Below are 11,956 nucleotides of genomic sequence, written 5' to 3' on the forward strand. Positions count from 1 at the left end.
TTATGCATTGAGACTTTGGATGGAGGCTGTTATTAATAAACGAGAAATCAACAACATTTGGTCTCCGACAAACTGATAAATATTCCTCTTACTTCTCATCTAATGAAAGTGATATAGGAAGACACTTCTCATTAATTGATATTCATGGCGTGATCATAAGAATACAAAAAAATAATGTAATATTCATGATCTAGGATGTTTCGTTTGGAAATAAACAAAATTGGTTCTTTAAGTAAAAAAGAGAATTTATGGCTCTATTTTTATAGTACACATACATTTCTATTTACAAGGAACATCTGTAAATTTAGATTCAATGGGTAAGATTTACATGGGGTAGATTGAGCAAGACATCTTGTCTCGCCAATTCTAACAACATAGGATCGTCGAAGAATTTGTTGATCGAGACATCTTCACTGAGTCCTTTCCGCCGACGAGTTTTGATCATGAATTCTCGAGCTAAATGTGTTGCTGGCTGTGGCTCTAGGGGTCGGATCAAAATACTCTTGTCCAGCGGATCTCCGGGGACAATTTGCCAGTGATGAAATACAGACAGACAGAAGGCTTGACCCTGGGTGTGAGTTCTCAAATCTGTTTCAAAGCCAAAGGAATCAATCGCTGGAATGAAGGCTTTGATCGTGTATAGCGGTGACCCAGGGACGGGAGCATCTTGCGTCACATGACCTCTTCGCTTTGCAAGGACAGTGTAGACGGCTGAAACGCAATCGGCTGGTGCTTGGACTTCTACAAAGAGATACGGCTCCATCAAACGAGGGGTGGCCATCAGGAAGGCAGAATAAGCGACTCTTCTTGCTGTTGGGATAATCTGACCTGAATCGGGTAGAAATAAGTTTATAACATGGTAAGGAAAGTGCTAGATAAAGACGTCCCTAGTAGTAGCATAGGAACTGCAAAAAAATCTCTTAAAAAAACTTGTAAATTGTAATTAAAAAACTCATAATGAAACAATGAAGATTTACAAAGAAGGAAACCCTTTTTGGAATTTTTTTAGGTACAATTTAGAGAGGTCAAATTTAAGTACAAATAATTATCTTTAAAAAAACCCTTAGATAACTCTAAAATTGATACACTGGTTTTTAAACACATTTTTGCGTAAAATTTACTTTATAAAATTGTTTTAGCAATCAACGTTTTTAAAAGAGTCATTTAACACTTATTTAGTTACATTTCGCCTCTGTGAATTTACATTAACAAAATCCCAAAACAGGGTTTCCTTCTTCCTGAATTTTGACAGTTTCTTAAAAACAAATTTTAACGGCAGTTGCTAGTAGGGTTTTATTTCATCAAAAAAATTTTGGTAAAGAGGATTTTTCCAAGGATTCCTTGGAGCATTTCTAGAAAAGTACTTCTGCGAATTGGAAAGTTCTCCCTCAATCCTAAATTATGACTTGTGGCAAAAGTTCCATACCATTGTAGGTGTACGAAAAGTAGACAAGTAACAAGATCCTGCTTTTACACAATGCTGCTTTTTTTAAAAATGAAATGCTCTTTACACATAGTATGAGTCACTCATTCCCAGGAGTGCTCACTGACACAGTGCGGCATCTTTATGGACGATGCGGACACAAATTGGTAAAAGACACTTAACTTTAAATAATGAAGATAGAAGCACCGACATTGGAAAAGTTTTTGGCACTATCAAAGCAAAACACTCGAGGAATAAAAAATGTTACATCTCATGATTTTTTGCATATTTTTCGAGAAAAATTTATTTGAAGTTGGCAATCTTGTATCAACCCTATGTTTACAATGTAAAAGCGACGTGAAACACCCGAGCTTAAACTTCAAATATCTCTGATAGTCACAAGATCTCTTTGGAAGAATTGAAGTTGGATATCTGAGGATTAAGAAAATGTCAACCACCTAGAGAATTTTGCGTTTCAAGCGAGAATTCTTCATTTGAAGTTGACATCTTCTTCCCGTGTATTTCTTATGGACCAGTGATTCTCGACCCATTTCACGGCCACATTCTACCCAAATTTGAACTGTTTTTCAGTGAAAAATTTGAAAATGAACCATCATTGTGAGTCAGAAATATCTTTAAGATGAGAAACTCCGAAAAAAAAAATTCAGATGTCGAGTTGTGAATTTTTTATTTTTGTCCACAGAGGGCCGCACCGTGTGATGGGTCCGATGAGAAAAAATACATACCTCCTCCTCTATGCAGTGGTTCAGAGGCTACGACAGCGTCTAAAATTTTGAATTTGACATTTCTGATTGGCTCCTCACATAGTGGACCTTCCTCCTCGTGCCCCACTGAAAACCCTGTAACATAGAAAAGATGGAAGTTGAGAAAGCGGATCATAAGTCTGCGGAGAACACAATTAGGGCCTAGGTAGCTCCTGTTCATCAGCTTATTGAACAGATAAACAAATTCATTTATCGTAAACACACTTTTGGTAAAAGAGAGACATGATTTTTTATAAAAAGGTGAATATATATGTTAATAATTAATATGTCTGCTACACGCATCAAAATTCATAATTCCCTCCTTCATGACATCCATCCTTTAAGCTCAGATGATCCAATTGTAGTTACCGAAATTTTAAAACTCTTTAACCAATTAAATTAAAAAATTTAAGGTTTCCTGGTCCCCGACGTAAATAGCCTGGATGCTGATCGTCGTAAATTAACTAACTAACTAACTAACTAACTGTCTGTATTGGCTCACACATAAAACGCGATTCTAAGAGATTTATGAATCGTTCCTCAACAATATTTTGTGAACTTGCGAGATTAAAATCTTGAATACAATTTTGTTTTCTTTCAACACTGAATAGCACTAAAAATAAAAAAGAAAAGAGGAGATACATTGGATAATAGGTATTAATGCTATACTTACTTGAACGATTGAATCTTTCACTGAGCCAAGCAGTGCCTTGTCTACTTCTGAGGGTAAGGTGTCATCAACAAGGATATTTGGTCCTGTCGTATCAGGTCCAAAAGCCCAAATCGAACGAGCAGCTAGCAAATCCCAGTCGTATTTAGACTGGAAAAATTCTCCGATACGTTTCCTGATAAAAGAAAACACAGGAAAAGTTTGGTGAGGAAAAAATGATACTTTATTGAAGGGATAGGCAGAAAAAGAACCATAATTAAGATATTCCGCTTAGCAAAAGCCTTCACATCAATCCGTATACAATTAGAGGTTCAGATGGATACAGCATCTTTACACTGTTTGTCAAGGATTTTTTTTTTTAAAGGATAAGAAAGGCATAGAAAAAGAAAGGAAGATATTATTACAGGTATTGAAATCATTATTCAAAGATTTAAAATTGAATTTGTACAAAATCTGGCCAAGACAGCCATCCATGTGGATAATTTCTTCTACAATGTTTTTGAGGCAACGTGCAGTTCGGTTTGATAGCCTATAAATTATGGAATCAGAATAGAGGTGTTTTCAGTCCTAAGTATGTTTTCACGAAAAAAAGAAAAGATGATGGATCGTGAAATAAGATTTTAAGAGGGTACTTACTTGTTCCAATTAATATTTACAACTTGATTTTCAATATCCTCAGCTAAGCCTTTTTCAAGAGGTTCAGCAATCATTGTAATTTTATTTCGTTTATTTGGAGTTTCAGCAAAACATTTCAATGAGGACGTTTCGACTACAGTTTCACAAAAAACTACAACAGGATCAGCTACTTTGATATCTGTGGGGAAAGAAAGAACAATTTGAGAACAATGTTGAGGTATATCAATGCAAACTTCTTTGGATTATTCATAATGATTTCAGTTGAAAACTGGGATAATTTGGAGTATCCATTTGGATTAGAGATTGCGCATGAATGCTTTAAAAGCGGCAAAAATATTATACCTCCGCTCATCTAAGGGCAGAAATGTATTTTGGCATGAGCTTTGAAACCTGAAATAAGATAGATTGTTTTAACTTCGAGCACTTCTCTAGATGCCTCAGATTTTGGACTTATTAATTGGTCAACCAACTATTGAATGGTTCTTATCGCAATCGTGGATTCGCCTTACATATTACGGAATGATTTGTCATACTGTGACACTATTCCTAGAACATATGATTCAAGAAACTTACCAATTTCAGAGTACATATTCCGGAGGTCATGCATCACACAATCCAAATACAATTCTCCAGTGCCGAGGACTACATGTTCACCCGATTCTTCAACTTTGGTGCCGAGGAGAGGGTAAGACTTATTCACTTTTCGCAACCCTTCTAACATTTTCGGTAACTCTGAAGGGTTTCCAGGCTCCACTAAAACATAAAAAAAATATTAGCTGGTTGGATATAATGAAATACAAGGGAGGTAAACTTGATAAGAATTCGAATTGAAATTAACATGAGGTTAGATAATATAAATCACACAAACTTGGGGGCTAGGAATATACATAGAGGTTACATACTAATTCTGCAAGATTATTTCTTACCTGCAATTTTAATGACAGATTGCGTGTTGAATTTGAGAGGTTTGAAAATATACACATCTTCTCTTGTGTTGATGTCCGTGATTGTTGATGTTTTGACAATGGGCTGATCGATTCCTTCGATTAAAACCCAATTTCCGGCTGGTACCCTGTTCAGCTCAACTTTGTATCTATCAAAAAGAAAAAAAAAAGGTTTTCATCAAATAATGATGGGATTTCATTTTCCACTCGAAACATTGATTGAAACATGTTTATTTTCACCGTACAGTTTTCCTAGGGAAGACCTGGATTGCATTTTGCAAGAAGGAACCAAAAGTATTCCAATGTCGCTAAGATTGTGCAACGTTTTTGACCTTGCTAGTATAAACTGATCATTTCAGCAAGCTTTATTTTTACTCCCAACTATGAATTCAAGACAAAAATTTGCTTTGTACATTATAATTGTTTGCATGATTTCAGTTATTTTTTAAAAAGAATGTAAGTTACACAATCCTAGCAACATTGGAATGCTCTTGGTTCCTTTTTGCAAAATGCAATCCACTTATATATCAGTGAATACTGATATTAATCAGTAATATCAATACTGATATCATGATCAGTGAATACAGTGAATAACTGAGGTGAATGTGATATGATAACTCGATTAAAATTCAAATAAGAAAAATGTTAAGACATGGATAAACCTCAGGCTTCAATGTATAAACCTGCACAGAACCTCAGTCCACAGGGTCAAAATTTTCGAAATTTTTGACCAGTTGGATGGACAAACTGGATTTTAAAATTTTAACAGAAAATGTTTTTCACTGTCTTAAAGTATAAATTGTGAGAAATCAAGACCAAAGGTCAAAAACTTCCATAGATGTCTTTAGAATTTGTCAGGTCAGAAATAGCAAGAAGGTAGTGCAAATTTTCATGGCATGATCTAAAATACCAAAACCCAGTCATTCCCTGGGCCAAATTTTTTTCCTCAGTCCACGATAGATTACTCTCAATAAACATTACTTCCTTGCTTTCCGAGAAAAAACTAACCTGGCTTCGTATATCCACAGCCTTCCCACTGTTAAAATTCGAGAATCCTCTTCATCTGTCAAAGTGTAATTTTCTCCAAGGATTCTGACTTCTTGACCTGCATGCAAAGTGCCGCTCATCACTCTTGCTAGAACTTGGAAGAATGTGCATTCATCCGTCGGGTACATCTTTGTACTGTGCACCATTAGAGTTCCCTAAAAGCAAGCAGATGAAAATTATTTCAAATAGATGACAGATCTCTGTTGTTCCTACCGATTGAAAAATCCTGACTAGAAAAATCTGATAGATCTAATTATACTACACATTTCAAACAACAATTTACACAGGGACTTTTAAAAACAAATCATCGGTTTTGTACTTATTCACTTTAAATAACTCCAAGAAATTAGCCTTGACAACTACTGATCCATTTGCATGAAGAAGAGTGTTGACAGGAAAGGTAAAAATGTCATTGGTTGATTATTTTTACGTCAAGATAAATCCAAAAAGAGATGGAGACATGGAGGTACTGTGGTTCTTTTGGCTTACATGTGTGGTGTGGTTATTGTTGAAAAGATTTCTAGAATTTATAAATTTTACTTAAGACTTATCTGAACCTTAATCTTGGTTATTTTATTTGTTCAAATTATTAAATCTAATTTTATTTATTTTTCTATTTTTATTTCAATTTTTAAAATTAACTACTATGAATTTTATTTTGTTTTTAAAGAGGGTTATTCAAAATCGGCGAATTTACCCTACGCTTGGATTTTGCCCGGAGTTGGATATGTTGTTCCCCATCACAAGACATGCCTTTTTCCGGCATTGGCAAGTTCACCCGAAATTTTTCCCGCGCGCTACAGCGTTGCCAAGTTGAAAACAGGCAAATTCCGTAAGTGGCATCAAAATTGAGCTATGAAGTTGCAGTTTTAACGAAAATTCTCTAAAAATTACGCACTTTTAGGAAATGACCATGTTTTTAATGTCGCATTAATTTTAACATGCATTGTTGCCAAATTTCCGATTTTTAAATTCGACAAATGTTACATATCCGCAAATACCCAAAAAAGCTATCTTCAAATTTGAATAAAAAGTTGTCTAATCGATAGTTCGTTTGATTCCGCATCCATCGATATATTATAGCTCGCTGGGAAACTTTTGGTTCGCGGGATATCATCATTTTTGTGATCAGCTTTATGAAGCGACGACGCTTTTTGAGTCCGGGCGGATAGAAATTTTAGCCTCCAAAAACACCGGGTAGCATTAATTCCATGGTTCCTATGTAATTTTGGCGCTGAATCCGAATTTGACCATTTCATAAAAAAATTGTCACCAAGATGTTGCCAAATTTGGCAAAAATTGCTTAAAATCGGCCTTTTGGCGGATTATAGCCTGTGACTTGCCAGGAGTTGATCAGACGACAAAATTGGTTATTTCCACAGTTAAAACTCGTTAAACTATCTACAAGCTGAGTCAAATTCTTTCTGCTCACGGTAAAATTAAACGCGCGACAAGCAGCAAACTGAAAAAAAGACACCAAAATTGGCGCTTATTGCGGTTTTTGTCGTAAGTTTCTTGTTTTCCGATTAAGAGAATGTTTCTTGACTATACTAATGAACAACATGAGCAGAATTTAATAAAATTGAACAATAAAATAAGATCGAACATATTCCAATGTTGCCAAGCTTAAACAAAATACTTTAATTTTCGCTGGTTTTTTCGATATTATTGTCCTATATTCTTTGTTCACCTCTTATTTTTAAATTTTATAAATGTATCTCTCTTGCAAAATAATACACTTCTGTAGAATAATTTAATTTTCAACTTAGATATATACTAATAACTAGGGTATTTAGTTCAGAGAGGAAAAATTCATAAAATAGTGAGTTTTATCGAATCGTGTCAATAAACCACATTTTGAAACAATAATGGAAAATTTTCTGCTAAAAATTAATGAATAAAATGTACTCCTCAGACTGACTTCATTAAAACAAGACAAGACGCATTGCAATATTGCCAAAATTATGTACAAATCGTTGAATTTTGGCGGTATTTGACCGTTATTATTCATTACCCTATATTTAGTATACAATTTTATTTTATAATTCTGAGATAATGGAGTTTAATAGAAAAAAGTAACGACACCAAACTGAAGAAGACGCCCAGGAAAGGACAATAAGGGGCTTAAAAAGGAACAAGGGCGCTCCAAATTACTGAGGACTTGTGGGTGGACAAGGGACTATGGCAGTTAGGCGTCGCGGGGCCCGAGAGACCGCTGTTAAAGCGGCTCTTTATCTATATATGTAAAAATACAATAGTTTGTCGTTACACTCGGCGTGATTCAGATTTTCCTAAGAAACATTCTCTTAATCGGAAAACAAGAAACTTACGACAAAAACCGCAAAAAGCGCCAATTTTGGTGTCTTTTTTTCAGTTTGCTGCTTGTCGCGCGTTTAATTTTACCGTGAGCAGAAAGAATTTGACTCAGCTTGTAGATAGTTTAACGAGTTTTAACTGTGGAAATAACCAATTTTGTCGTCTGATCAACTCCTGGCAAGTCACAGGCTATAATCCGCCAAAAAGGCCGATTTTAAGCAATTTTTGCCAAATTTGGCAACATCTTGGTGACAATTTTTTTATGAAATGGTCAAATTCGGATTCAGCGCCAAAAATTACATAGGAAACCATGGAATTAATGCTACCCGGTGTTTTTGGAGGCTAAAATTTCTATCCGCCCGGACTCAAAAAGCGTCGTCGCTTCATAAAGCTGATCACAAAAATGATGATATCCCGCGAACCAAAAGTTTCCCAGCGAGCTATAATATATCGATGGATGCGGAATCAAACGAACTATCGATTAGACAACTTTTTATTCAAATTTGAAGATAGCTTTTTTTGGGTTATTGCGGATATGTAACATTTGTCGAATTTTAAAATCGGAAATTTGGCAACAATGCATGTTAAAATTAATGCGACATTAAAAACATGGTCATTTCCTAAAAGTGCGTAATTTTTAGAGAATTTTCGTTAAAACTGCAACTTCATAGCTCAATTTTGATGCACTTACGGAATTTGCCTGTTTTCAACTTGGCAACGCTGTAGCGCGCGGGAAAAATTTCGGGTGAACTTGCCAATGCCGGAAAAAGGCATGTCTTGTGATGGGGAACAACATATCCAACTCCGGGCAAAATCCAAGCGTAGGGTAAAATCGCCGATTTTGAATAACCCTCTTTATGTTGGTTCCTTTTAGCATATTTTCATTTTTTCTTATCTTTTATCTTTGCTTTGTTTATTGATTATTTATGAAATTATTAAAAAGTGATGGCTTCCTGAAAATTTTTTGATAGATTAAAATGGCAGTTATGTGTTGTATAGTGCCCTAGTGCGCTGTAAAATCAAGTGGTACACACATACATAAATGCTGCCATTAAAACCAGGAATTTTGAACTTCTTGAGAACAATTCTTTTGATCAGTTCAATAACTTCTACATTTACAGAATTATTGTATCGACCAGAATGCTTCACAAAAAAATGAGAAAAAAGACATCATCAGATTCAGAGGGATGTATGATATGCAGAACCTTGAGATCCTAGATAAAGGATCCTTTTTTGGATGGTTCGGAAAAATTCAGACAAATGTAACCTCAGCCCTTTTTTTTTCCAAATATGAGGCATGGTTACAATTCTTTAGGCATTCCCTTGAATTGAATTTAATTTTGTTCAAATTGTTTGTCTGAAAAATGTCCAAAACTTTTTCTCAGGATTTGGTAAAACCTGAAAGGAATTTTTTTTTAAGTTCTGAGGCTATGTAAGTAGAATAATACAAGTTGAAATTTATAAAGTAAATGCAGGAAACTTTGAAGGTTCGAAAGGTCATAACTCACATTTGGATCACATGCTATCATATCTTCTGCTAGAGGAGTGTCAGTTGGACCTGTGTAAACTGAATTCACTTTGTTTGCGCATTGGCAACGGGGGAGATGGTATATGTTGAACGCACATTTCCACAAAACCTGCAGCAGAAAAGTTTGCATTGATGTTAAAGGCTAATTTTCTAAAATAATTTAAAACTTAATACAAATGCTCAACTTGGTCACAACGTTTAAAGATGGTGAAAAAAGTTTAGGTTTAGAAGCAATGCTGATCGAAAAGAACAAACTTTCAAAAGATCACTGACACATAGAATTTTACACTGGTTTGAAACTGTTCATCCAAAGCTTAGGAAAAAGAAACGGTGAATTTTGGTCTAGAGTAAGATCAGCTTCAACTTTTAAGTAAACAGCCTGGAGGCACATTAAGTATAGATGTCTATGCTTGAAAAACTCTTCCAATATTCTTGAAATGAAGCTGAAATGACCCCAAAATTTGTGTGGATTGTGAAAAAAAACATGAATACTGAAAAAGACTCATTATCAAGATTTTTGGAACAAATTCTGTGCAAGCAATTTCGGTTGAGTAACTGATTTTTGGTCAATACATGTTGCTTACATGTTACAAAGATCTTGAAATTAAGATTTGAATATATGACAACTCGCCGTTTCCCTCGCGAAAGAACGTAACTTCATTTCAATGTTGCCAAATTTCCTCTCGCAAATTGCATGTTAACGAGGAGAATCTTGGCATTCCCAATTGAAAATTTCATGGATTTTCCCTCGATTTCATGCAAAAATCGAAGAAATTTTGATAAAAATTGCAAAGGTGTAACTTTGTAAAATAAATTAATTGTTTCAGTCGGTTTGGCAACCTTGGAATGGAGTTAGGTTCCTTCGTACGGGAGACGACGAACTTACCACTGAAATCTTGCAAAAATCGTCCACAAACTAGCCGCAAAAGAGGTCTAATATTGATTTTCATTTCTTCTTTGGTGAGTCGGATCCCTAATTCATCTAAAACTCCAGGTAAAGTGGTGTCCACATCTCCCACAACTTGTGCAAACAATTTGTATAAAGGCTCCAAAATAAATTCTACAAAACTCCTCTGCGCACTCCATGGGGAGGTTTCTTCGAGAACTTTCGCCTGAAAAACATAAGGATATTGGTGCATAATTCCAAGTAGTGAGAGACTTGAATCTATAATTGAGAATTTGATTCAGCCGGCAAACAGTCTGCACAGAATCTGGTTCTTAACTCAAAAATTAGAAAGTTGGGGGGGGGGGGGAGGAAGCCCCAGTATAAAACTTAATAGAGTTCGATTTGAACATCATTTTGTGATGTAGGTTAAAAAGAACCAAGGTGTTGCGGTTAAAACTTTTTGATCACGGTATATCTTTCGGCTTAGGCCATCATCAGAGCTTTAATAACTTTTAGAAACATAAACAAAATCACATTTTTCAGTTTTAAACGATACTTCACATCACGGATATTGTGGTGGTTTCCAGGATCTTTCAGCGAAAGATTCTGGAAACTCCATGAAACACCCTCCAACCAACCTTGTAGGAAGGCTCCACTGCGTCGTGGGTGGTATGCTCGGGCGACGAACAGCAAGCCAGAGGCAGGCTGAAAGTGGGTCGCGCGGGCATTACACCCGTGCAAATGCTGAGGATTGCATGATGTGACTTGTCCTTACATCGAATTAAGCGGATAGAATGTCTGATCGTGGCCGTCTTCTGCCCAAAAAAGTGACGATTGTTCGGCCAAAATTGCTGACCAATCAATCGTCAGGTTTTCCGGCTTAGAGTGCGAGGACCGCCCCAGGCAAGTTTTCCAGAGTTAGTTGCGTTTTGGATCCGGGTGAAGCGTGGTTCTGGTCTTAGCTGAAGTTGGTGTTTGGCCCGTTTCTCCCCCTGCAACCTCTACAATATACTTAAGATATTATCAAAATATGACGTTCCCTTAATTTTGACAATATCACAAGTATATTCTTGATGTAAAGTATCGTTAAGAACTGATGCTTGCATTTCAAAAAGTTATAAAAGCCCTGATGATGGCGTAAGTTGAAAGATATCTTAGTAATTAAAAAGTTTTCACCACAACACCTTGGTTCTTTTTCACTTACACTGTATAAAACTGTTCGAAAACTCTTCTTATCCAACTTCCTTTGTAAAATTGAGGGAGAGAGAGAGAGAAAACAAGGAAGAAAGAAAAAAAAAATCCTGTAAGCTCCACTCACTGAACACTTTTGTACGAGTCAATACTATTCTTGCAAATTTTTTAATCAAAATAGACAATAAGTGCTATTAAAGGGAATAAGTGTGGCATTGTTAATTTTTTATTCTACCGAGATTTAAATACGGACGACACATTTTGGTTGGAGATCGGCAGAAAACTTAATTCGTGATTTACTGAAAGACAGTTGCATTTTCTACTTACGTTTTTGGGTTGAAATACATATCACCCCAGAGACGTCTTGCGAACTCCTTTGGATTTACGCTCGGGTAGGACTGGGCGTAGAGACTAGCAAATGAATGAAGGGTGAAGCAAACTGCATACTGGGTGGATGCAAAACAGACATTACCGACCAATGGAGAAATGGTGAGAGGATTTTCTGGGTCTGTGTATAAGCTGGAGAAACATACCATAAACAAATTGAAAGA

General features: G+C 35.8%; 1 protein-coding gene across 1 annotated transcript; it reads right to left on the bottom strand.

The window, feature by feature from the left end:
* Positions 1–11: 11 nt before the first annotated feature.
* Positions 12–11,941, bottom strand: LOC140225975 (116 kDa U5 small nuclear ribonucleoprotein component-like). The gene is given in 13 exon segments (XM_072306023.1): positions 12–828; positions 2,170–2,260; positions 2,263–2,283; positions 2,861–3,032; positions 3,494–3,671; positions 4,067–4,246; positions 4,420–4,586; positions 5,446–5,639; positions 9,309–9,380; positions 9,382–9,437; positions 10,215–10,412; positions 10,415–10,440; positions 11,733–11,941. Coding segments are annotated over 13 exon segments (2,082 nt in total). The 3' UTR covers positions 12–310.
* Between the last annotated feature and the right edge of the window lie 15 nt (positions 11,942–11,956).

Source organism: Bemisia tabaci, unplaced genomic scaffold, assembly GCF_918797505.1.
Source record: "Bemisia tabaci unplaced genomic scaffold, PGI_BMITA_v3".
Classification (NCBI taxonomy): Eukaryota; Metazoa; Arthropoda; class Insecta; order Hemiptera; family Aleyrodidae; genus Bemisia; species Bemisia tabaci.